We start from the raw sequence: 27,788 nt of genomic DNA on the forward strand, positions 1-27,788 counted from the left end.
GTCTCATTAATCATGGGGGAATTGGGAATTGTAAAACAGTGAAAAGATTTCTACTTGCATCCTCAGGCCTTATTTTTTCTTATTCTATACTAAAAGCTCTTATAATTTAATAAAAAAAACCTTCAAAAAAGCTCTGTGTATTTTTTCTTGTCAACAGCTACCAAGGGAGTAGGTTTATAGGTTTTCTGACAAACCCATAGCCATTTGTTTGTTTTGTCTCTCCCTCCTCCCACTTTCAACTAAAAAGTCAAAACTGATATTCTGAGAACAGCATATAAAACTGTCTCTGTATCCATGTAAAATTAGCTCTTAACATCTATTATTGATGCAACCTTTCTAATCAGTGTCTCCACTTTTACAAATTGCTACCCTCTAATGAAAATGAGAAAAACATTCTCTGGAGATAACAGCTACAGGCCTCAGTGAAGGAGTTCTGTGCATATTGTATCTTTTATTTGCCACCATTACTATTCCCTTTTCCTACTGTCTTGTCCCTGTGACACTGGTCAAAGAGGAATCAATTGAGCTTCCAAATGATTGTTTTTCAACGTACAGTATGTGTAATGAATGCTTACGCTCATATTACACTTGGTGAATATAAAAAGGTTAAACCTAATAAAGTTTGTCTTTTGATATTTAATTAAAATCCCTTTTGGTTTTTGTACTAGCTAGAAAATGCAGAGGATCTGAAAGAATACAAAGTGCCATTTCAGTTGTCTTTTAGTAGCTAACTAATGTTCACCTGAAAAAATGCAACAAGAGCCAGTGCACTACAAAACGTAGGCTTCACCAATATACACCACAAAAATATTAATAATAACGTACCTCTAAACCACAAGTTAGGACTGCCAAAACAATTCAATGAATGAACTTTCATCTTCAGATTGCAACTAAACTTCCTTCAATGCCAACATTGTTTATTTTAGTGCTTAGAACTGACAAATGACGGGGTCTGTACTGAAAATACAATGAAACAATAGCTCACCTTTAGGCAAATTGTAGTTATTGCCCTTTGAGGAAGTGCCCTCATCGCTGCCAAGTATGTATATCAAATTTGTCCAGTTGGACTACACGATGCTGGCTTGATGCTAAAATTAATCATTATTTTGCTTCACTGATGCCTTGACACTACATCACCTGAGAGAAATGGAACCTACAGTAGCTAGACACCGTTTCTGCTGAGAGTCTTTTTCACCCCTTTCAGAGTTTTCCTGGGTCCCATTCCATCTCTTTCTCTCCCTTTCCCATCATTTCCAGAGTCTAATTAAGACATTGAGATGGATGTCTGGACAAAGGATGCCCTTTTGAGCCCCTACTGCACTTTCTGTAATCTGGCAAGGTCAGAGTCAGATCACAGATTTATGAACCTAAGGTGGTCTCAAGCTTCACTGCAGGATCACACCTTCAAATTTCAAGATAAATTTATTCTCTCTTAAGGCCTGGATGGAGAATCCATCCTCAATGTGGTATTAACATACCCTGGTGTCAAGATAGTTCCTGAGGCTCAAAGCAGATAAGTTTTCCTCAACAAGACTTAAACCTTATTTGCATTGTGTGCACACAACTAAAATAAACAATAATAAAAAGGAGGGGGAGGATTTTCGGAATGAATAAAGAATCACTGCTCCCCTGTTGTCTCTCTGCCACTTCCACCAGGACCTCTTGGACCTCATTGGAGGTTCTTCATCTTAGCCGCAGTTGCTTACAGCTCTTCTTAAAGTGGGGCAGGGCCTGCAAAGGTGGTCTTCCTCTAAGTAGGAATGGTCTTAGATGCAGCACAGTCCCCACAACACCCATAATTTGGATGGAATTACTTAAGGAGGTCAACATAAGTCAACTGTCCATGATGTGCTAGTGTATCTGAAGAATGATCCACTTTTGATTTGACACATGACATTGCTGTGTGTTTCTGACTTCCCTAGATGCAGTGGACACCTTTTTCCTCGCTGATTTTTAGATACCAGGTTTCCATTTCCCTGTTCTCCTTTCCTCCCGATAGTGAATGAGAGATCAGTGGTTGAATCTTCATTGCTCAAAGGTGGAAATGCTCTCTAGAGGTTTGGAGACACTTCTTGGAGTGGCATCTTTTGCTACATGCTCTCAGCACTCATTGTTTTTCATTCATCATGCAGTGGTGGCATATCCATTGGAGGCTCTATTTTTAACTGATTTTCACTCAGTTGCTCCATTCCTTCAGGCTTATGAGAATACCTTTAGTAGGGGGTTGAGGACCCTTATGGCACATACCAAAATCTCTGGAGGTGGGCAAAGGTCTTCTTGTGGCCTGGCATTTGAGCAACCTCCTGCAGAGATCTCTCAAAGATATACATGTAAGGTAGCATTCAGTCCCAAGGAAGAAGGCACCACTTCTGCATCACTTCTATGACAACAAGCACTCCACTCCACAGAAAGCATGGGATGTACAGTATCTCTCCTGATTTATGATCCCTGTATCTGAAGTTTGCAGTATTTCTGACCATCACCACAGCCTGGCAAGTGGTTGACCTCTGTGCATCCGCAGTTAGTGCTTCTCCAGCGTTTTTCCAATCCCAACCTTTCTTCACCCACTGTTTGTTTTAACCAATCTAACAAATCTTTTATGCCCAACATTGCAATAACCTTTCACTTGATTCAACCACTGTGACTGGACAAATTTCCATTTGAATCTGGATGACAGCAGTATCTCCATCTGCCGTATCCCATCAGGGCATTCGACCCTTCAGGACATCCAACCTGATCTGTTTTTCATTTAATTTGGGGATGAAGGCCAAGGTGGTAGGTGACGAGCCTAGAGATGCTATAGCCCTTCCTCTGCAGATACACTTGTTTAAGGTATTGGTTACTCCCTGTGTCTTTTTCCAAAGAGGTTTTAGTAAAGGATCTCAGCCTTTGCAACAACATGGGTCTCACTTACCAAGGTTTTTCACTCCTGTAAGAATTATATGGATACTGTCAGGTTAACCTCTGCTGCAAAGCTGTGAAGTGAGCTAGTGTTTACCATGGTTACTGGCAACTTACCTGTCTCTCAATGCTAGTTACCATGGAAACACGTTCCGACAGGATATCTGCATCACATGCAAGAAAATTCCATCCATGCCCATTGCAGGAGGTGCAGAATATTTCAGTAATGCCCTCAGTGCTCAGATGTAGAATCATGCTCTGAGTAAGTCTCGAGTTATCTTGTTCCTTAGTTCCCTGTATGATGCTTGCTTCGGATGCTCAGCCCGGCCTTGTCTCGACTTTGTCTCTTGGATTACCCTCGGTGCTTTGCACTATTACTCCCCAACTACGAATCCTGCTAAAGTTTTGGTTTACTTCTCTGGACTGTTTCCCTGTTCTTAGCCTGTCTACCCGCTGCCTGGCTACGAACACAGCTATGTTCCAGGACCACGCCCCTGGACTGTGTTTGCCTTTCCATCTGTGTTTGTTATGCTATCGCACCTGTCACTGTGTGCACAGCTCTACCTCTGCTGCATCCCAGAGTCTCTAGTTAGCTACAGTACTTTGGCACCTGTGTTCTATACTCATTCTGTTCTCCTGCCAGCTTGCAGCTTTCAGCTTGTCCCTCTGTGTGTGCACTACCGTCTCAGAGTGGGACACCATGCTCACCCTGTCCATGTGTGTGCAGCTCACTGCAGTCTCCTTAGCCTGTGAGCTGCTGGTTGTTTCCCAGATTCTCCCAGCTACCTCTCATGGCACGTGGTTTCATTTTACAAGAACATACATTCGCCCCTGTCTGTAGTGGGGACCGACAGATACAGCATGACCCTCTGTGTCCCTTCCACGGCCCTCAATTTCTTCTCCTCAAACATAATGCCTGCATTTTACCTAAAGGAAACACGAGATCATGACCATAATTTAGTATCATACTCAGTAGAGGGATAGTATTGAGGCACCTGACCATGAGGTAATGACTGCATTTCTTTCAGGGAATTTGTGTTATAATGCCTAGCATTCTCAATAGGTGACAGATATAATTCATGTTCTATTACCTATGTCCCATTAAGTACTTTTTAATTTACTTAATTTATTATTCAGAGGCATTTGATGTTTGTGTGAATAATACAAAGTATCATTCTGGGATTTCAATCTTCAAGGGCTTATGTTCTAACCCTGTTCAGTACTACATGGTTTTTAAGTTTTAATTGCAGATTAAGATTTTAACATTTTTGCTTATAACTTTGTAAACATCAATAACTGTACATTTTCATATCAAACTGCTATAATTCCACATTCCTAACATCATTTAGACCTATAATTTGCATAAATTGGAAATTGGAAAATGCCCAATATCGAGAGGAAATGTTCAGGGTGTTAAATCAGAACTATGTACTTTTAACAAGGAATGTTCAGAAACATTCAGATATCCGCCTCTTTAAACAAACATGAAGTGTGTACATTAAAAAATAAAGCACTTTAAAAACAACTCTTAAAAACATTGTGTGGAATTTCTTGGCAATATGAGACTTAAAGAAGGTTCCTAAACGTTAAGTGTTAAATTATCCATCAGCCTCCTTTCTCCAGATTCATTAATTTGAAATAGCTTTGCAACAAATGTAATTCGTCCTCATAGAGCTTTGTGACAGAGCTCCTTCCTGAAAGAGTCATGAATTTCTCATTATATCAAAAGAACCAGCCAAGTGAGGGGGGAGGGGTATGCTATACAATTGGTTATGCTCATCATCACATTAAAATGTGCACAATTTTTCTGTAATAACTTACATTTGGGTATACCAGTCAAATAATTTGTTTCCGGCTCTGAACATTGGAAAATTGTTGTCTTATTTGTACAGGTGCAGCTGATGCAATTAAAAGAATATGGCAAATGCAATCTCTAGGTATCACTTCTCGGTGCCAGTGATCCATGCGTTGTTACACACAGCATGTCACTGAAAACAGAAAAGGCCACAGTTGTCAGAAGGATTTCTCTGCAGTGACCTGAAGCTCAGTTCAGATCTCTCTGTAATGTATCCCCTTAAGTACACTTAGTGTCAAAACACAGGAGAAAGCTGACAGTAGGTGTTATTAATCTTAATGATTTTTTTCACTGATCTACATATTTTATTCTTCAGTACTGAGCATTTACCCATTTTTCTTTTCCCTTCATACAACAGCATCTGCCTACTGTGCTGTGAAGTCATTCATACAGGGATGCAACTAAACAGAAAGGTGTTTGCTGTTGCACTTACAAATGCACTCATTCTAAAAGTAACAACAGTAAAAGCAATCAGAAATTACTTTCATATTCCTTACAAAGAAGACTAAGGCAGTTGTGCATGTCATGTGAGCTGTAATTTTATGTTTTCTAGGGACTATGCTGTTACATTGGCTCAGATTATCAGATTATCCTGTTGGTTGTATGTAGTCCATGCAACTAATATAAAATAGTATAAGAAATCATGTTTATCTTACACTAATTCATTCCAATATCTGACAGAAACAATTCTGCACCTACCAGTTGATTACTTTGAACCCAAGACATTATCAACTGTGCAACTCTTGACACATTACTCTAAATGTGGATAAAGCGACAGGCATGTCATGGTTTTAAAATATATGTTTTTATTAATCCATCTGTTTTTTAACCACTTCATCCTGCATGGGACACCAGTCAGCGGACACACACAGACATGCGCACGCAGTCACACCTTGGCCGAGTTTCCCAGAAGCCAAGTAACTTACAAAAAGTCCAAAGCAAAGTCTTTGGACTTTGGGAGGAAACCGGAGCACCCAGAAGAAACCCATGTGAACACGGGGAGGACATATAAACATACAAACTTGAATTCAGGGCCCCAGGACTAGAAGGCAGCTAACCACTGTACCACAGTGCCACCCATATTTTTATTGTGCTAATTCAATTGAATTGGCACACAGAAGACTCATAAAATTGATTTGGTGATTATTCTCTTAACCTGTGTATAATCAATTACATTTAAAGGATATGCTAAAAAAACACTAGCCTATGTTGGAAACATTTTCTGTTTTACAGCATTTTGTACTGTAGATATCCAAACCTTTTAATATGTTTTAAGTAAATGGAGTCTCTGTGATAAGGAAGCTGCTAAGATAGATTATGAAGTGTTTGTAACCAGGTATATATCATAAGTTAGCCAACATAGATTGCTTTGGCTCCTATGGGATTCCACACATTACCAGTTAAAACACTTTAATAAAATGATTTCTAGACAACTGGATTAGACCTACTGTATCTATCAGTCAGGCTCAAAGGTTTACAAGAAAAACCTCAACTTAAAATGCCCAGTGTAACGCTCATGTTAGGATGTCTGGGTCTGTCTCCTCAACATTAAAGTAACTCAGATGCTGAAACTTGAGGACCTCATTTCCCCAGCTTGTCCACCCAGGCTGAAGGTTGCGTGCAAACAACTCCAGGCATTTTGCTGCAGGACCCACATACTCTTTCAGCACATCTGCAAAGAGGAACAATGAGAAAGACAAAAGAAAATTCAATCACAGCTGCGGAGGGATTTTTTTTAAAGGAATGTTTCATTAAAAATGGCAAAAAGAAAATTAATTTCAAGGATTTCATCAGCCGGGTTTGTTATTTATAATCACAAATCATGAGGAATGGATGCCCTTGAGGATGGGAACAATGCCTCCACAGGCTTCAGTGGCTCTGACAGATCGGTTTCATTTAAAGGCAGGGAACAGAGACCTCGCCGCCCACACAGGTGACTTGCCTGTCTTTTCATGACTTTCATAACCGTGCACATCTTGAGCTTTCACTTAACTTTCTAAACAGCTCAAACTGCTCTAGGTTTTAATAAGCCTCTGCACTCACCAGCCTCTAGACATCCGTGAGAAATAAAAAAAAAACTAAATAGGCCAAATACTGACCTTATGAAAGTACAGAAAGCACTCCCAACGTCTTAACTTGCCAAGTGTAAATGAAGGAATAAAAGATTTTAATTATTCATTTAACTCCAAACTCTTCAGAGAGGCCATGTGCTCTTCAGGCTTTAAAACTTTAACATTAATACGGAGGAAAGCCAAGACAAGATTTTATGACTAAGTGTAAAAAAAGTGATACATCAAAGCTGCAGTATTCTCTATTAGTCTTGATAGTGGCTCTTCAATTCTTTCTGGACCTGGAATGGATTACAGGTGTTTAACCCAAAGCCTATTTCTCACAAATTTATTACACAGAGCAACCTTAGGAACTGGTGCTGTACATGGAGATGGGATTTCTTGCCTGAGATGATTACAGCACAATGATGTGCAATGTGCAGTGGACGACACATCCATTACCATAAGTGAGATGTCAATTAATTTCACTAAATATTTAAAGTAATAGTTTTGTGCTGGAGTTAATTTATCTACAGCAGAGGTTCTGGCTTTATCTTTCCTTTAATAAATTTTTATTTAAAAGGTGTATAGAGCATCAAAAATACAGATTAACTTAGTCATCGACAGCCTTCCATGTACAAAGAAATTTAACCTCATTAACATTTAAGGTGAGTACTTTGCCATGACCTTATTAAGATTTCACCAGTGAAGCTTGTTATCACCTCTTTAACAGCTCACATCCAATAAATTATAGAAAACTGAATATGTATTTATGTGTGCACTCCAGACAATGGAGCACAATTTTATTTTTTCCCCGAGTCACCACCTCGAACTGTAAGAAAATGCTCAAAATTGTCTGAATAAACAGCATTTATGGCTTATAATTTGCTTATTATTTTTACATTAAAAGATTCTTACCTTTTGCATACTAGCATACTAGCTTTGGACAGAGAAATCAAACAGACTGTTTTGTCTAACATTAATTTCTCTTTATTCACAAACAGTTTCTTATTACATTAAAAATTTACCTTGATCCATGAAGTTTCAGCGCACCAATTAATAGTATTCCTCTCAGGGGAAAATAGAGCTTTAGACATGCTAAATCAAACATTCTTATTCATACTTTCATTTTGTGGATTAATATTCAAAATCTGGTAATTGGTTTAGATTTCTCTAGACTAAAATATACAGATTTATTCTAATTCTTCTGCAATACCCATTACAAAAAAAAAATCATAAGCTAGAAAACCAAACTGTATACTTGCAAGACTCTGTGCATTAACAGTTGGTGATGCATAATTCACCACGCGCACGCAGCTTTGGATAACACCTTCTCAAATTATTAACCAGAAGTAGTTTTCTTATTTGAATGATCCTAATGATTTTCACATTAGATTAAACTATTTAGCATAATACACTGTAAGCAGGTTTTATAATCCTGATTTGGAAAGTTTTTTCAACTACTTATAGTGATATAAATTTTGGACACTTTTAGATACAGCTCTGTCTGCCATGCATTAAATGCAGCTTTGCTAGAGTTTTAAGGTTAAGCCAACTCATTGAATAGGGGAATAAACAGTATTTGTGATTGAACTTGATGTACTCTTATTTTCAGTGGTAAGGCTCAGTCTAAATTATTGACAGCAAGGAAGTGCAAAAGTCACTGTTCTGTCTGTGCTGTAGAAGACATGCATCTCAAATGTAAAACTTCTGACGTCATGCTGGACTCAGCACTGCGTCAGTCAATGTTTGGTGCTTAAGGTCTTCGGCAAAGTGTGTCATTGGGGATGACATCAGTTCTGACATGCACCGACCCTTCATAAGCTTGAAACATTTTTTGGGAAGCACAAGACTACTAAATACGGTAGTAAATTCAGGAAAAGGTACTCTGACAAACATGAGATCTGAATACAGAGCTGGAAACAATATGCAGTTGTGAAAAGTTGTGGCACTTTTGATTGTAAATTAATTTTCAACAGTAGTTGCAGGTAATTTAGGTTCAGGTAAATTGAAAGAAGAATGTTTTACAAATTAGTGAAATCCCTGAAACACGCGTTTTCTCAAACAATACTGTAACAATCCCTTTTTAAAATAGCAGCAGTGCTATAAGTCCCAAAGACCATGACAAAATATTTCTGGCTACCTAGGCTCATCATACTTAGGTTTTAAGTGGACTCTAAATACTGGAAGGCTTGACTAAAATTAACCATTTGGAACCTTTAGGTCTTAATGTCACACCACAGATTATCAACAGCAATTCTGTCCCCTTACCATCTTTTTAGCCTGATCTTATCAGAAGTTATGCAAATTTGGAACTACTCAGTAGTACTCAAGAAAAGCTATCTAAGTAGGTCTGTTGGTGGATCAGTAGGTGGCACTCTTGCATAATGACCAGAATTTCCAAAGCAATGCTCTAGTTCAAATGATGCTGTAGGAGTTGTCATCCAGTCGACAAAACATTACACCAAAGTTAGTTAAAGATACCATGGCACTGTTTGCAAGAACAGGGATGTTAGCCCTGCTGCCCTGGCTAAATTGTAAATCTGACCCCACCCCAGACCTGATTCAAAAGTTCCTCCTCGATTCAGCTGTTTAAGTAAACGATTCACGTTCCTACCTTATTTGTGTTGTAGTGAGGCTACTGCCACAGGTGCATGTTGTACTTCAGTAATGGATTAATCATGATCTCTCCTATATGTAAAGTACTTTGAGAAGCTAAAATAGTTACTTTCACTTCACTATGCTTATAAAATTAAAGAAAGGAAATCTAATTTAGTTACATTTAGAATAAAGAACAGCTTATTTATAAATATGAAGTTTACTAAGGTTTTGAGCTCCTTCTCAAAATCAGTGGAAAAGAACTAGCATGTGATGTCTTTTGCACACAAAACAGTGCGTAGGCTGTAATCATCAGTTGGACCGTGGGTCAGGGAATTTTGATCACAGTGCATGTGTGGAAAAGCACTAAAAACTATCATCAGTATCAGTCTGCTTTGGCTGTTTATGAGTCTACCCTAACTACACCAAAATCACTTCCAGGTTCCTCTGTCTTTTTGGAGGATGAGTGTACTTGCATGCTCATGGCCTTATGTCTGGCAGGGATTGCTGGTTGCTTCTTTCTTTTCTAGGAGAAGCTAACATGCTGACTCACTGCATGGCGCACAGAACTCCCACAGAATTTGTACTTGTTTACAGTACAATGTATATGCTGGAGTAGCTGGGAATTTTATGTTCTAGTGTTTTCATTACTGTTGTCTTTCACCTCATTAAGCTACATGAAGGAGCTCATTCCAGATGTGTGCTTACCTTCACTGAACATAAGTTTTGGTCAGTTATTCTGATTACATTTCAATCACTCACATGTGAGTTCTTTCTTCGATTTGGATCAAACAAATGGCTTAACAATCTGTCAAACTCAAGGAATGTTAAAGGGTAGCAAGCGAGGAAAAAAAAATATTACTTAACAGAAGTGATTCTCACCAAATGTCTGCTGAGACAGTTTTAACTGTTTTGAACAAAAAATGTGAACTTTGCACAAAAGACTGCAGTTTTGCAACTAATCTTCATATTAAATAAAACATAAGGACTTATGTAGCTCACACCAGTATTTAAAATACTAGATTTGTGAGTCAACAGGTTTGACCAAAATAAAAAACTTGTAAGCCATCACTATCAAACTGAAAATAATTGCACATCCAATGACACAGCAAAAGAAGACTGTACATAATGTTACTAAAGAATTTGTGTCTTATTTTAATATATTTTGTACAACTTCATGAAAAGTAACACTGTGATATAATAAAGTCCATATTGTATAAGCTCTTAATAAGGCAATTCAAAGAAAAATAAACAAGTGGGTTTAATAACAAAGATGGGCTTTGATTAAGTGTCTCTAGACAGATTGCAGTTATTTACAGTAATAAGGCCAAACGAAATGAGGGAATAAAGGCAATCTGTTGTTAATATTCTAAATTTTAATGAAACAGTTTTTTTCCTAAAGAAAAATTAATTGAAAATGCTCAGTGGCCTATCCGATCACAACATCCCATTGGTTTTCATGTTGCTCCACTGCACTCTACTGGCAAAATCATGTACTGATCTCTTTTTTCTGTCACTAGACTTGACATTCCTTGATTTCTTTTTGGTTTACTATTTATCTATGGGTGTCCTGAGTTACAGGGAACTGGTGCTCTTTCCTAATTAAAATAAAAAAACAGTATATGCTGCTGTCAATGTTACTGTGTCGATTCCTTAGCTAGGGTGAGCACAAAGGTGATGCAAGGAAAAAGGCAGTTATCTAAGTTCTATTAACAATTGAACTTCTATTCTTCAAATGGCCTTGTTAATAAAACCTACCTCCCAAGCCTTTCTTATTCTGTATAAGTCTTTTTATTTTAGCAAACAGATGGTAATCAGAAACACAGATTTTTAAAGCATTTAAATCATACTGGCAAAAAAGGAGAGATTATATATTAATATAAACCCTCATGTCCATTATATGTGTCTCATTTGTAGCTTCCTGATCTTCACGTAGTTGTGTGTTACAATATGGTTCTTTAAGAAATAAGTATAAAATCAACCTGCTCTGGGATTCTGACCATATGATTCTCTAATACTTCCAAGCAGACCTACAGTAGACCCAATGTTTTGGAAACAGAAAAAAGTATTATACAAGAAAGAACACACCTGACCAAAACTATTTAAGATCTTATAATGCCACTAGTTCCTATGTAATATATTCAGAAACTACTCTTATCATTTGTCATTATTTAAATTACATTAAATAGGTCATATTATACCCCAGTTAAACTTCAGGTGGCAGTACCAATTAATCTTCCAGGTTAGTTTACTGTAGCGATTTTTACAATTCTATAGATTGCTAATCAGGTCTCTTGCAATAATTAAAATTCCTTTCCCATTTATTTTTGTATTTTACATGACTTTATCTGTTACATGTATTTTATGATAAAAATGCATACAGCCTTGAAACTTATTTCTGCTAGACTTTAATATCCAACATAAATATTTTCATTGATAAAAAGAGTTTTTAACTTGAGTATAGAATTAAGAGCCTCAATCTTGTATTTTATATAAGCTGAAAGTCTGAAAGTTAACTATGCACGTTAACTTCAAAAACATTAATTATCAGCAAGTTCTGGTAGGTCCTAATCAAAGTGACACATGAGATTAGGAACTAAACTAGTCAATCAATTTATGTTTTGTGCAACTAGCACAGCTATACACCCAAGACAGACCACTGATAAATAGGACTTATTGGTCACGATGACAGGCACAGCCTTTACTACAGGTACGGAAGCCAGGGTGAAGCTTCTTACCCCTGAGGTTGCAACTACAGACACCGTACTTTCCAGATGACTCTTTGGAACTCTTAAGCTCTCTGATGCACAGCTTCAATATTTTGGATATTCTCAGGAGTGACAGAAAACTGAACTCATAGCTAATGTTAAAATTGTCTGCATCATTCTGGGGACTACGCAGTCTCACCTTCAAACTCTCTTCCCTGTTAACAAAGAACATAAGAATATAAGTGTGTGGACATTATTAAAGTGGCACAGTACCAGAATCACAACAGCATCAAACAACTGAAGAAAGAGATAACATTTAAGTCCTGTTAGATGGAAATGGATGATTCTAATCAAGAAAAACTGCAACAATGAAATTTTGCAGAAACCATAAACCTGCAGGTGTAAACACAGAAACACGACTTACAGGGGAGAAAGGCTAGACATTTGGCCACTCTGAAATGTAATTGTCAGAGTAGATTTCCTAACACACAAACCAAAACAACTTCACTATGACTGATTCTTTTTCATTTTATTGTAGAATACAACGTATTTATTATATTACAAAATGTGTTTGTGTGAGCAAGGCAGTGTAGAAAACAGAATAGGAAGTTACCACCATCAAAGGAACAAAAGTAAACTTCCATATGGCTCAAAAGTGGAATATATAAAATTAATCTTATGGAAAGGTTTCAGAAACTGAACCCTTACCTAAGCAAAGGACTGTCTGTACCTCTGAAGGCGATAACAGGCTTGGCTGGGATTGAGTCACTTAAACCTACTGAAAATACCTCCAAATTTAAACAAGCAGAGCTTTTACACACGCTTATAACTTTGCAGGATATAAAAGCACCTCTTCCTTCTACGCAAAAATGGAAATCTCCTGTCTTTAATGGTATTCCACCCAAGCTGTTGCTGGCAGTAATGGTTGAAGTCAGCCCTTTTATACAACATTTTGTGCAATCTGACACTTTTCATAAAGTTCAGCAGCCATATCACCCTCCAACTCACAATTGGCAGCCCGCTGAAGCAAAGCAGGTGTGTATTATAATCTATGATTTGGCTTCATCACTCTTTCTCCTCCCAACTGATAGCTGGTGTGTGGTGAGCGTACTGGTGCACTATGGCTGCCGTGGCATCATCCAGGTGGATGCTGCACATTGGTGGTGGTGGAGGGGATTCCCCATTACCTGTAAAGTGCTTTGAGTGCAGTTTGCAGAAATCTGCTATATAAGTGTAAGCAATTATTATTGTTATTATTATTATTATTATTATTATTATTCATGTTCAAATAATTTTTCTGCTTTCCATTAGAACTCTATCGCTATTGGTCATTATAGCTGGTAAACAAAAAAAACTATTTACACAGGCTCTTTTTCAGGGGACCAGACAAGTCTTGATTTTCTTCTGATACTGTACAGCATGCCTTCCCCTCACCAACAGCCACTCTTATGGACGGCTTTTTTAGATGTAAAAAAGGGAATTTGATCTCCTAACTTGCCGATGTGCTATGCTACAATGCTTTGGTGCTATCACTATTTTATCAATATCCAATCTATTTCCTATACAATATTGCAAATGCGTTAGTGCAGATGCACTCAACAGGGATGCCCATCATTATAATTATTGTTTGCTCTTTTGTTAGAAGCACTGAAAAAGGTTATGACACAAATATCAGCGACACTCCCACTGACAGTCCAAACATCACATTTCATTCTGTGCCAACAATTTTCTCCTGTTTCATTCTGATATTTCTAATTCAGTCCCACCATGGTCTATATGATTTGATCATAATCTTGGTGACAACTTTGACGGTAACAGCCTACGCATGTTTCAGGATGCGTGGGAGGCTTATTCACTCTGCTCAGCCCCTTACAGGGTACCATGTGCAGCACTTTACCCTCTCATGCCATGGCTAATCCATTTTAACTTCACATGCAGAATGTATGTAACACAATGCTGTTATTTTTACAGTTAAAACCCTGCTATGATTTAGTCCTCAAGCAAATTATCAGCAATAATAATCAACATTTTTCTACCAACACATTTCATATACTGCTTTTGAAAATATTTAGTTTGAAATTAATGATTTTAAGTCTGTTTTAAAATGTTTGTTCCAGTACAGGACATTAAATATGCAAATCATTTGTGGCACACTGACTGCTAAACTTGTACCTGCTAATGAAGGCTTGTGTGAATGCAGAGTTGAAGGCACACTGACTATCAGCTTCTGATCTGGGACTGGAATTTCTTGCTTTTCTGAAGATCTTGCAAAGGGGAAATGGAAAAAGAAAAAATGGGGAATTATGACATTATTTAACCAAAAGAATACATGTACCTCATCACCACATGACCTATACATTTTTTACCTTAATGAAGATTCTTTGCCTCCACTGTACCGTCCCAGCACCAAAATTTCATATGGCTTCTTGTGTGGAGAATCAAGTGGAAATACGTACTCCCCAGAGTTTGTTATCTTAAAGAAAGAACAGAAAGTTACATGCTGAGCCACCGCTTCAAAGACAAAAAATCAATCTTGGAGGCATGATCCACCTCTAATCCCTCAAAAGCTAAAGAGAAGGAACCCTGACAAACCCATGTTTAAAAATCCACAGGCTTTTCAGGAAGCTAAATCAGTGATAATTTGAGAGGGAGTAAATTTTGTGAATTTTTGTTAAGATGGGAGAAACAGGCTATAGTTATTTCTGATTATTTAAAAAATGAAATTATTTTTTCAGTATTTTTTAATGAACAGGGTTCACAGTATAAAAAAATAAGCCTTACAGTGACACTGTTTACCTGGTTTCTCTTTGGTAAAACAATGTCTCAAGGGTATGATAGAAGCTCCAGGGTCTGAGTGGCACTACATACACTAGGTGTAACAACTCAAGAAAACATTGACAGATGCCAATGTGTAAATAGAACCAATGTAGAGTGACATTACCATAAAAGTTTCATTTTATATTAAGGGCAAAGCTGCTCTTTCGCTTTCAACACTGAAAACTTTATTTTGGATCTTCCCTGGGAATACTGCTCCCAGACAAAGCTAAAGTGGATGATTTTGAGAGTGTATGGACAATATAAGGAATTAAATGAAGACATTGAAAGGTTGCTAATAATACAAAAACAAAAGTCACATGTCAATGGACTTGATGAGTAAAACATAAAGTAATAAAATGTACACTATTTAAAATAGAAACCTTTTTATTTTTAAATGTTGAAATTTTGGGGATTCTTAAAATAGAGCAAAAAGAAAATGGTTTACAGACTAAAGGCATATTGAGTAAGATATTACTCTCTTGAAAGGTTATAGCCCCAGTCCTTTAAAACTGCTTTTACAGAAATGCAGACGTACTATACAGGGCAAGACAATTTGCCAGGAACTGACAGTTATAATTTAAAAATATCTGGTGGCTAATATTCCTTCATGTGTTACATACTTTTGTCAGAAGCCCCTCACCTTTCAGTGCATAACTGCCTTTCAATAACACAGCTGGCTGACCTAACTGAGCTCTGAAAAATGTCTCCAGACCAAAAGAATTAAGAGTTAGCCTGTTCCTTAGTTTTCATTCACACTAGGGACTTTTTACCTTCACCCACAGCCACTCTGCAAGCACCTCAACAGACCAGTGAGGATACAGCTCCTCTCTGATGAACCGCAAATGTTTTTGTCTGTTTGTCACCCACGTGATCACTAGACAACCAGGGGCCGACAGGCCAGGGACAGGAATCCTCTTGAGCTGAGAAGCCGGAAGAAAGCTGTACCTAAAACAAGTCATTATTACATTTTGAACAGAAATGTTTTTAAAAGATCTCTGATACCTAAATAAAATTAAAAACATACATAACAGGTTGGTAAGTTAAAAATTAAGAATTTCTTCCACGCTATAATTTATTTTTCCTCTTTCACATTTAGATGAACCAAAAGGCACGGTGTTTCTCATGCAAGTTGCAGCATTTTCAGAGTTCAGCTTCCTCTTCGAAGTTCTGCGCTTTTATGCTTACGAGATGATAATATTATTGAAGTACAACAATAAAGTGATTGAGACTTTCTTGTTAATCCTATCTTTAGTAGCAATAGCAAGAGATGAACAAGCAAAGTGTTACTTGTGCTTTACTTCTAAAGAAAATCTCCATTAACTAACTATCATAATAGTTTTAGCTAGACAAAGAACGTTTCCAGAAAAAAAAAAGAAAAATCCAGTCCCTGTTGTTTTTCGCAAAAGATGAGTCTGGGTTGTGCCACATGCAGACTGTAGCTGAATGACCAAGGAGGATGTAATAATGTAAGATGGATTCAGCCTCACACAGCCTCTTTGTTATGTGATGGAGACTTTCTTGTTAATCATAACTTTAGTAGCAATAAGAGATAAACAAGCAAAGTGTTACTTTTACTTTACTTCTAAAGAAACTCTCTGAGAACTACCTCCACTAACTATCATAATAGTTTTACCAGACAAAGAACGTTTCCAGAAAAATAAAATTAAAAATCCAGTCCCTGATGTTTTTCGTAAAAGATGAGTCTGGGTTGTGCCACATGCAGACTGTAGCTGAATGACCAAGGAGGATGTAATAATGCAAGATGGATTCAGCCTCACACAGCCTCTTTAAATCTGGCTTTTTGCTCATCAAGCCCGGCTCTGCCATGAAACAGCAACTAAACTGTTTTGTAATAGTGTTTTGGATTTTGGGTTTTCCAGCACACACAAAACTATCATTATTCCATGCCTTACTTTCCGAAGTGTACCACTTCAACTATCAGTTACCATCAAAACTAATTACTATAGGAAAAAACAGCCATCCCAAAAGGAAAGAATTATCTTCCGCTGCCAGGACATGAAGCAGTCTCCACTCAATTAATGTGCGCCACATCAAGCCATTTTTGGATTTATTTTCTAAGGGATCCAGATTACAATACTCACCTGTTGCTCCTTTTGACAGACTTGTTTTCCCATGGAGGATCAAGAACAATGACATCATACTTCTGGTCTGTAGAAATACAGACACAGGTGTTGGAAAGGTTTGAGCAGCTTAAAGAAGTCTTAAGAGCCAAATGCTGTGTTTTTCTTTTTCGTTCTTCCTTCTTTTGTGCATGGCTTTAGCCTTTAATTGATCTTAGGTGCAGGAAAACAAAAGTAGCAAATAACTCCTAACCCTGTTATGGTGTTAACAGAAGGAAGAAATTCTGTAACTCCACAGACCACCTCCACACCAATAATGCACAAATGAATGTGTACAATGACATCAACAATTAACTCAAGTTTCAAGCAGTTTCGATTACAACAATTTACTAATACAACTGAGCTTCACACACCTGAAGAAGGCTCCACGGCCAAAACCTTGTGATTTCTTTCTTCTCTTTTCAGCATGGAATAAACCTATTACTTGTTCCAACTGAGCTTAGGTGTATAGAAATTAATTTAGCAAACTATGATTCATATTAATCATAATACCCTAAACTGTGATCGCAACAACTCAAGAAAAACTATATATGAGCTGTCAACATGAAGTGCTGTAGAAGCTCATTTTATTAACCAATCAATGAAGTTTAATTCATCCCATCTACCAGTCAACAATAAATCAATTAGGTTTGTGTTCCACATCATTAATCATCACTTGATATTCTTACACATCTATTTTGTAGATTTAAATTTGATGTACTTTATTACCTCTAGGAGAAAAGAATAATGTTGAATATTTATTAGCAGTGTTTTGATATTGCTTATGGAATGAAAACCACTGAACAACTGTTTTACTCATTTTAACCACTAGATGTCAGAGGTGCAATTGCAAGAATTTAGTGAATACCAGAGCTAAAGGTTACAGTGAACACTCTTCTCCAAAAAGTTACATCTGGCAGCTACAATGTGCTTTCTCTACTGCTTACCCAAGTAAGAAGCAATATGACGTGGTAACATGAAGGGCTCCAAATGAGTCAAAAATGAAATTTAGTCTTTTGTGACAACAATGCACACACTTACGAATTTTACTTAAACCTATCCATTCATAGGATATTTCCAGTGCAAACCATTAAAGCCATATATATTTTAAGATTTCGAAGCTACTACCCTGGGTGTTTCCACATAAGTATTTTTAATGTTCTGTTATTCATATTTCTAAAACTGCTTTGTGCAGCAGAAAGTCACTGGTTTGCAGATCGGCCTGGAAGGCTCAAGAGAAGGAAGTGAATACTTACAGTTTAAAAGGGGCTGCATTTTTGACATATCAGAAAGCAGGAAACTGCATCGGGGAGGCAGGAGATATTGCTCTCCCATCAGAGTGACCAGTCTTGAGCAGTCCATGTTGTTTTCTGTGACCCGCGTGAAGAGATCAAGGTGTTCTGTGGAGTTCGCTCCTTCGCCGACTGTCTGCACGGACGCTTCCTCATTCTCAGTCGCAAATGGGAGTTCTTTAGCCATTTCACAAAGATCAGCAAGTCGACTGCCAGCACTCGGACGGGAAACACTTTCTGAGCCTTCGTTTGCTTTCTCACTGTAGAGGTAACCGCAGGTGAAGCCTTCATCGAGTAAAGCTCTGGATCCCTCTAAAATGACTCTCCTAACCTAAACAAAAAAGACACTTTAATATTGGCATAAAATTCAAAGGCAATTTAGGAGAAATCTGGTAAAATGTCTTACTACAGCAGGTTGAAAATCTTTGCGAAAAATCTTTTCTTACAGATATTCTAATATCAGTTTAACACTGACAGTATTTCTACACTGTATTTGAAAACTGCTAGCATGATTCTCCCATAGTCCATAGACACACTGGTAAGATAACTCGTGTTTGTGAGTGCCCTATGATGGGCTGGTATTCCTTACAGGGTGTATACCGACTTGCACCCATTGCTTGCCTTATAAAAATAATGCCTGGAAAAAATAAAGACTAATAGCAGACATATGGTCTAAAGAGTTAAAGGCTCCCTGACTTTTGACTAGCACATTCCACTGACCAAAACTGTAGCGTCCATTTAAGGCTTACACATGAATCCTCTTATTAATGATCCATCATTAATCACCCAAGTGACAAATCCAGCAACCACCATCCTTGTGTCCTGCACCACTCCCCTTCAAATTAATTCAAACCTCCCACGTAATTTTCACCAGGAAGTACACATCTGCACGTACAGTGACTTAGGTTTCCTGACTTGTTATCACGTATGCATTTATTTATAAATCATTAAAAACTCAGCCTATTATTCATCTGTCAATTTTTAACAACCCAGTTAGCCTTAGAGGGTCAAACTGAGCCAAGGCCTAACCTGGTAGACATGGGGTGCAATGTGGGACCACACCTTGAACAGGACAGTGGTCCACAGCAAGACATGTGCGTAAACACAGGACACCTTAGCGTCACCAATTAGCCTGGACAGCTTACAGAAGGAAATCAGAGTGTCAAGTGAAAACCCATACATACATGGGAAGAATCAAACTCCACACAGAAAACGTAATTAAGCCCAGCACAGACATTAGTGCTGATCACCCCAGTATCACCCCCTGCAGTAAACAAATTGAACAAAATTACATGATCTCTGAAACTGTACACTTAATATATAAGGATGAAACACAATCGGCAACAGACATAGCTGCAGAACAGTGCCACACACGAACTATCACAGTGGTTAACAAGTGGACATGTCACAAAATGTACAGACATGGTCCTGATATATCTGCTATTTTCATAATAAATTGCGTGTGAACAACAGAGCGGTGTACATGGAAGGTGAACTGCCCCCCCAACCACCCACTACTTGTAACAGGCAGTTAGGAGGGACAGTTAAGAGAACCAATGTGTATGGGAGTGTGATTCTGGTCAGCTGTGAACAGCCACAAGGTGGAGCTGCACAACTAAAGCAGAACTTTACATCCCTACAGTGAAAAACCAATGACAAAGGAACATACATACATAGTTTTCAGAAATGTAAAACCACCATATATTTTTGTTAAATAGCAATTTCATTTGGAATTACCGATTGTGTCTTTACACCGAGGCACTCAGAAACAACTCTTATATTCACATGGGAACAGACTCCTCTGAACCACCTTCCAAATGGCACATTCATCTTTTGACACCCTGTAACACACAGACAATTCAGCAGAGACGTGTCCCTCATGGACGTCACAGCAAGCCTGCAGGTCCCCCGGAGGGGACAGGAGTCATGCCAATCCCAGCGGCGCTGTGCCTGTTATATGCCGCTGCTTAAGGAATCCTGCTTAGTCGGCACATGACTTGGCCAGGCACTAATTCTCATGCGCTGTGAGTGAGCCATTGAGGAGTCATGCATGCTATTTACACAAAGACCCCCTTGCTTCACAGGGAAACACCACCCTACAGTATGTGTGTGTTTTTGTGAGGCTCTGATCATTTGATCTTCAGGCACTGGAGCTTTCCCACAGATTTGGATTTGTTTTTTAAAACAACGCTGAAAGTTGGCCTGTGCTTTACCCAAGACGCTCAGACTACATGTTGAGGGTGAAAAAGTCGTTCAGGTGGGTAGCTGCGTCAGCATGTGTAGGCTGCAAAGGAACAAGCAATAGGTTTATTCCATGCTGAAAAGAGAAGAAAGAAAACACAGCTTTTTGGCTGTCTGCCCTATCTTCCTTACACCCAAAGAAGGCTCCACAGCCAAAACGTTGCCTTTTCTTTCTACTCCTTTCAGCATGGAATAAACCTATTACTTGTTCCTTAACAATGAAAAACTGTCTTTTCCTTCTGTACGTGAACATCCAACTGAAAATACTTGCTCACCTTTTCATGGTAGACCTGCAAATCACTCTCGCCTTGGTTCAGCTCCTTGTGCTTACGTTTACGCTTCTTGAACAAAAGAAAATACAAATGTTTATTTTTTCACAACGTTGTTTCTTAATAACTAACTATATAAGAGTCAATAGATGTGAGGTTGTCAGCAGACCGGTGTGGTTTTCACTGAAATGTGCATGCAAAATGGTACCCACATAGAATAGTAAAACCATTTAATTCCACTGTCTTTCTTTGCGTGTTCTAATGAAACGTGGCTGCACAGGCAGTCTGAAAAGCTTGAAATCAAGTAGAACAAATGCATGTTAATGTAATGAGCCTTGTAATCATAATGCAAAAATCGTTGTTTCCCTTTCACTGAACTCTTAAGTCAATCGATGCATTTCACTTGCACTCTTTAAGCTTTTCACTGCAAAAAAAAAAAGAGAATGAAAAGAAATTGGAGGAGTACGCTCAGGACCAGTAGCACTGGAGTGGGAGATACTGGAGGCATAATGAATTCATCAAATAATTTGTGTATAGCTAAAAGCAACAAAGTATAAGATTAAATCAGAGTAATTACAATGGGTTGGATTAGGCCCCCTGCAGTTTCAGTTCTGGGTCCATTCACAGCAAGGTGGATCCAACTGACCTCCTAAACTACCTGTTTGATTGATAGTGTGCACTATTTTCTTTAATGCAATTTGTGATTTTGTATTTTTCCGTAAGGATGTTACACCACTTTTGACACACGTATCTAAGGATAAAGTTAAACTTGTTGAGAGTTTTGCCCATCTAGTTTTTTACGCGCTTGATAACGGTATTTTCACCAGGTGACAGGGCCACGGCTGCAGGCAGAGAACCGCTAACGAGATCCTGTCACAAGTGAAGTGTGGGGGTGCTTAGATTCCGGTTCATATGCTTCTAAAGTCTCGGTGTCCTTTCTAATCAACACCAACCCGAAACAATTAACGCCGTTAGTAGAACTATAACGCCTGCGCCGCCAGTAATGGAGGTTCCTTTTTGCAGGTATTGTTTTGCTCTACTTATTAGTTATCAATCAAGGTTTATTTATCAGTGCACGAACATTACAGCATACAGAGGTGTTGAAATGCTTGAAATGCCGTCAATGAAATGCTTTAAGAAAAAAGAGGAGCGCGCTGAAAGACTGTCGTGAAGCCAACAGCCCTAATCTTTCCGTAGTCGACAGGATACGGGAACATCAAGTTAAAAATATTTTCCTCTTACGTTGGCAGGTAGGACCCAATACCTATCTAAATTACTATTATTATCAATAATAAATGAGCTGTCACTAACGTTTTATACATTGTTTTAAAACGGGGGGGAAATAATAATGTATTACTTTCTGGACCCCGGCATGTCTAGGACTAGCGATCCCACCTTCACTCGGTTGAATGTTAAACTACTGTACTAGACGTGAAAGATCTTTACCTTTGTCGTGATCGAAGGCAATTCTTCATCGGACAGTTTCTGCGAATTCGCAGTTATTTTTCTTTCTTCTTGTGCGACAGTTTCTGCGCCCCCGAGAGCGAGGCAATCTGAGTTCGTAAGGGACTTCGACAAAATATGAGGTTTTAATATTTCAAAATATTTTCTTTTAAATCTGCACCTTAGGTTCTGTTTCTTTTGTGGGCTGATAAATAACAGGCATTGTTGAAAACTTTTGTTTATATAGGAGCACTGGTCCAACAACCATCCTTTGGTGTTTTTCAAAACTACAGACATATTGCAGCACAATCCGATTACGGGTAAGGGAACGCTTGAGTGTTTTTCATTTATGGAAAGGTGCCAAGTAGGACTCTGAATTTTGCTAAAACTTTGGGTACTCAGAAAATTAAAACAGCACATCCACAGGGCGCAGCCATATTTCTTTCACCCCACGCTTGCGCAGAACACAGCACCACCTTACGTCATCGATGACTTGAATTAACCAATCAAGGAAAAAGCTAAGGACGTTTTAGAATGTCTTGTAATGCACTTTCTGCTGTTTGCAAATATGAAATTTCTAGATTGCTAAAAACAGTTATGGTACGCACCATAAATCTCAAAAGTGATAGGTGTTAAGTATTTTAATTGAAATACCATGCTTTTTAAAACTACGGAAGCACATTGCTGCCAAGGAAAAAAAATCCCGAGTTTAATACCAGAACTATGAGAAAATTATCTCGCAATGAGATAGTACATTGTCACGTACTTCATATGATCATCACGCGATAGCACAATTGTCATATAATACCTCCATTATCACTTTCAGTTTTTAGCATTTGAATCGATTGCACTAGTCGTTGTTTAAGGATACATCCTCACGGTTATAATTGTGCTCACATTAGGTACAATTTGCAAGATGTAATTATAACTAAGCCCCAGTAGAAAGTACTGAATGTTGTCACGAACACTAAACCCACAGTTCAGATGAGCTATGAATAGTAGCTTCTAGGTGCTGTGATTGCACAATGTAACAGGTTGTTCACTCAAATGACCATTTCTAACCCTTAATTATAGGATAACTCAGGATTTTTATTTCCTGGATGGCAGCAATGCGCTTCTGTACTAAACAAAGCAAAAAAAAACGTGTATAAGGTATAAGCCTGTTTTGAGAAAGAATAACGGAACAAACAGATCTTTGTTCACTGCACTTCACTAAAATGGTCAGGGTGTAACTTGAACTTGTCTGATGGAAATACGGTTGCCAAGGCAACCAGGTCCAGAACTTAAACTACTGACTCACATAGAAGGTAACCTGCTACTGACGTGGGCCTGGCTCTGCTATAGGGTCTACCACAATACAAATCTAGAGTGCAACAGATGAAAAGGAATAAAGGGATGAGCAGGTGTGCAATATGAACATGTAACAGCAACAACTAAATTCATACTGCCCAAACCTTTGTATTGGTCAGCCCAAAGCTGTGGGTAAAATCTGGGGTCAAGTCCAGAATTCCTGGCTGCAAGTCCCTAAGACACACTACTACAAATTTGTTAGCAATCTCTCCTTTCAACACATACGGATTTCAAATGTTGAATAGCATGAGTTTATACAAAAGGTGCAAAATTCAAAATAAGTAAGTGTTTTAGATTACAGATGAAGAAAAACAGTTCTGTGCATCCTGCAAGCCTATAGTTCAAACATAAGCAAGTGTCATATTTAAAGCTTACTGGGTACTAGTATTCTTTTATCAGACCAAAACATTAACAAACACAGCAAATCTAGAAAGAAAGATCTGGCAAACCAATAAGATTTAATTTCATAAATGAAAGCTTAGCATGTGGGCAAAGCATTTCCAGCTCTCCTATTCTTCTAGTGTTCAATAGAATTGGGAGATTTTATTAAGTACTGTACATCATACCCACATACTTCACGAGATTGTGTAATCCTTGTTCTTTTTTAAATACTTTTTAAAAAACATGGTTATAACTATTGGTTCCTTTTATTCCAAATAATGTATTCTAAAATCTAATATCAACGTATAATATAGCTCTTAACTGACAGGTATAAGTAGTTATCTGCATCTGTTGTATTCTCAGAACACTATGGATGAGAAGTATCCCCAAAACATGATGCTATCACTATCATGATACTATCAGGGGTGACAGATGGGAATGGATGTAACTGGCTGTCTCATCTGACCATGACATCCTCTACCATGTCTCCGATGTTTATCGTATGAGACTTTAGATGAGTCTTTTTCAGTACAAGCTTCTTTCTTGCCTCTTGCCCACACAGGCCACCTTTTTGTATAGGGCAGCTTATTATTGCTGTATTCACAGTGACACCCAATTCAAACACAGAACTTTGAATTTGTTTAAACTCACGTTTGGCTGTACAGTGGTATTCCTAACCAGTTTCTTGCTTGACCATTTGCTCACTTTGGATGGCTGTTCTACACTCATGTCCAGATAGTCAGTGGCATACTGTATATTAATTCTAAATTCATTCATTCTAAATGGTGAAATGCAATTTTACCATTGGCAAACCTCTTCTGACCTATGCCTTTCTATTAATTCATCCCTGATCTGTTTTGAGAGCTCCTTGATTTTCATGGTTCATTTGATGTGATTTGTATCTCAAAATCCAATATCTGCCAAAACATTGAGAAACACATTAACTCTGAAGTCAAGTTTAAGAATTCTTATTTCATTCAGAGATACTGTAATTACACCAAATTCTGTGACCTTTTAACCTTTGATTTCACCCTGAACTGATTTAGAACTGCCTTTTCAAAGATGTTGTATATGTATGCAACTGGTAATCTGCTAACTTTCCTTAAAAATCTTATTTACATACCATCAGTATTTTTAGTTTTGTCGGTGTAGAGTAGATTGTGTAAATTCCAGATATAAAGTCTTATCTGAAAGTGTCATAATTGCAAGCCTCAGACATCAACAAAATGTGGAAACTGTGCAGGGGGGATAAATACTTTCACAAAGCACTGTATCTGGCTGAGTGGCAATATATTACCCCAGTTTGAATCAAGGAAAGAGGAATTACCTATTAGGTCTTTAGGGTTAAGAAAAACAGGTAATGTTTTCTAGGAATTTGCTAATCTTTCCATCAAATTCTAGGCTGTAATTAATTGCAGAATTATTGGGCCAAAATGATAAGGCACAACCATAAATTATGTCTTTAAGATAGTGTCCCTGGGTTTAGGGCTATTATGGGACATTATCACTGAAGATACTAAATGGAACATTAGTGCAACTTCTAAGGCACTGGGAGAATCAAAAAGATACTGGGTTTCACACCATAGGCTGAGCCTTTAGTGATTACAACCACAGAACAAAACACAGAACATATACTTTGCAGATCATACTAGTTTTCGTATTCTGTACACAGCAAATGCCCATAACAGAAAAATAATACAATGATTGAAATAGATGGATTTTCATAACCGTTTTCTATAGCAAAGCAAAGAACAGCCTAGCTCTGCAAAAATGCAGACAGCTTCTAAAGACAATTGTTGAAAACGACTTAAAATACTGAAACTTAAAAACATGATAGCAAAAGATGAAAATAATAAGTCGGTGAAACAATTCAGGCACATGAGTTAACAACTCATTAAAAAACTCCCAAGCATACCGGTTCAAGTACAATATTCTCTTCTATTCAGCAGAACGCTCTAGTCTTGACATTACTAAGTTACAAAAGACAGCGTGTAGCGAACAGTGGGAACAAAAAAAATGATATTCTAGTTCCTGTGATCGATTCTTAAAAAAATAACAGCACGAACCACTTTTCAGAGTTTTACTTTTGGTTTCAAGAAGCCAAAGAGTTGTAATTCTTCCCCTATACATTCATTTAAATTCTGTTGTGTATTATATTGTAATTTTAATGTTTCATTTCAGCGGTATTAACAGGGTCGAAGGCCATTATCGAAAATCATCAGAGACAGGAAATGACAAAACGTACGAGTCCTTGGTCAGCGCCATGTGCGATTAAACACTGGGGTGTAGTTAAATATCCACATGAAGGATTCTTGAGTAGTTTTTTTGTTGTTATTCTTCCTGTCAACACCAACACGTGGTACCAGGCAGTGACGTCTGGGGTCGGCCTGTTCAGAAGCGTTTGGCGGGTTGCGCAGCTGTTTTCAGAAATACAGACTGGCGGGACAATGGCGCAGAATTGAATGGGAGTCGTGCGATTCGGCTCAGTCCATCGTTAAAGATTTGCTAATGCAGAGGGGGATTTAAACACCCAGTTACGCTCTTGCAAGCTGAAAACGAAAGACTCCTTGCTTGCAGCTTTCACCTGCCCGGATAAAACATGGCGTCCGCAAGCAGAAAGCAGGACTGCGACTTCAGTAAGGACTCTTCTCTGCCGGCGGTGTCCTGCAGTCCTGGGCTAGCAGTCTCCTTCGGGTTCATCAGAAAGGTATTCGTGTTTGACTGCCGTGGGCAGAAGACTGACACCATCGAGAAGGTCCTGGAGGGTGGGAATGTGTCCCTCGAGGAGTTCATCGCCACTGTTCGCAAGGTAAATACATCTATTGTCACACGTTAAAGATCTGACATGTAGAAGAAAGGCATGCATTTGTTTTTCTTTACAGTGCCGAGTTTATCGCTTCTTTAAAGTTTTCTAAAGCTGACAAGGATGTTATCTGCAGTCGAGCTCCTCATCTCAGCTTTGGAGCCGCACATCATGCTTGTTACTATTGCAGACAGCTGACTAAGTGGAGAGCGATGTAGTTGTGGGCAAGTGTGTGCAGTCTCGCAAAACTTTGCGAGTAACTTACAGTAGAGATGTTTAATTCAAAATAAAAAAAAGCATTCAGTCGCACTGTGGTTCTGTAACAAAATTGAGGGATTCTGTTAATCGGTGTTGATTTTCCAAAAAGCTTATTTAAATTTCCCCCCGTTTCCCACAGTTTCTCCGACACCAAACAACTTCGAGTTAAATGCAATGGTTTTTTTTAGCACCCCCTTTCTTAGACGTGAGAAATATTATATTTTAATATTCACAGTTTCTAAAAGCTATACATTTTTAACGTTTTTCGTGAAGACGGACGTTTTACTAAAAGTGTAAGATAATTACCGTTTTTCCCATTCACAAGAAGATCTCTTTAGATCTCCATGTCTTGAACATGAAGGTGGCCAGTATCCTGTATTCCGTGCTGTGCAGCTTGCGGATGGCGAGCGTCTTGTTCTTATTTTTGCCTCACTTGTTGTACTCGGCCACTTTACAACAGTTATTGACTACAGTTCTGCCAAAAAAGGACTGCGGTCTGCTGATGACAACTCCGACGGAGGCCGTACTTTTCCTTCTTTCCGTTTACCTTCCGCTTTACAGTAGTATTCGCTAGTGGTACGTTTTTTTCCCCCCTTTCAGTGCAATTTAAAGTCGCTGGTTTCTTTCTAACTGCTGTTTTATACATTTAAATTATTTGACCTTATTCAGAGATTCACGCCAAAGGAAAACGAATATTGCGAAGA

General features: G+C 38.2%; 2 protein-coding genes across 4 annotated transcripts in view; one reads left to right on the top strand and one right to left on the bottom strand.

Annotated features, from left to right (window-relative positions):
- Positions 1–5,539: 5,539 nt before the first annotated feature.
- Positions 5,540–27,762, bottom strand: mettl4 (methyltransferase 4, N6-adenosine). 3 transcript variants are annotated; one of them, XM_088643441.1, is made up of 8 exons: positions 27,391–27,762; positions 20,856–20,921; positions 18,304–18,670; positions 17,030–17,096; positions 15,698–15,872; positions 14,477–14,583; positions 14,283–14,374; positions 5,540–6,428 (listed from the first exon to the last, which is right to left on the bottom strand). In XM_088643441.1, exons 1-8 carry the CDS (start codon positions 27,400–27,402, stop codon positions 6,271–6,273), a joined length of 1,044 nt encoding a protein of 347 aa, XP_088499567.1. In that variant the 5' UTR covers positions 27,403–27,762; the 3' UTR covers positions 5,540–6,270. The 3 variants fall into 3 exon arrangements, with proteins under 3 accessions (XP_088499567.1, XP_088499566.1, XP_088499565.1); XM_088643440.1 differs by lacking the exon at positions 27,391–27,762 and adding an exon at positions 22,296–26,218 and having other exon boundaries at positions 20,856–20,918; XM_088643439.1 differs by lacking the exon at positions 27,391–27,762 and adding an exon at positions 22,296–26,218.
- Positions 26,623–27,788, top strand: part of smchd1 (structural maintenance of chromosomes flexible hinge domain containing 1) — a 59,698-nt gene continuing 58,532 nt past the window's right edge. The window contains exon 1 of the mRNA XM_088643438.1: positions 26,623–26,832. Coding sequence (XP_088499564.1) covers positions 26,623–26,832 — 210 coding nt within the window. The remainder of the gene's footprint in view (positions 26,833–27,788) is intronic.

The sequence above is a fragment of the Lepisosteus platostomus genome, chromosome 8 (genome assembly GCF_059453375.1).
Source record: "Lepisosteus platostomus isolate fLepPlt1 chromosome 8, fLepPlt1.hap1, whole genome shotgun sequence".
NCBI classification, from domain to species: domain Eukaryota; kingdom Metazoa; phylum Chordata; class Actinopteri; order Semionotiformes; family Lepisosteidae; genus Lepisosteus; species Lepisosteus platostomus.

Coding starts and splice junctions, on each gene's coding strand:
- mettl4 (XM_088643439.1), bottom strand. CDS start 22,712: ATGTGCTGTTTTAATTTTCTGAGTACCCAAAGTTTTAGCAAAATTCAG. Junction 18,671..20,855: donor TGCAGGTCTACCATGAAAAG/GTGAGCAAGTAT, acceptor TTTTTTGTTTAG/GTTAGGAGAGTCATTTTAGA. Junction 15,873..17,029: donor TCTGTCAAAAGGAGCAACAG/GTGAGTATTGTA, acceptor GACTTGTTTTAG/GTACAGCTTTCTTCCGGCTT.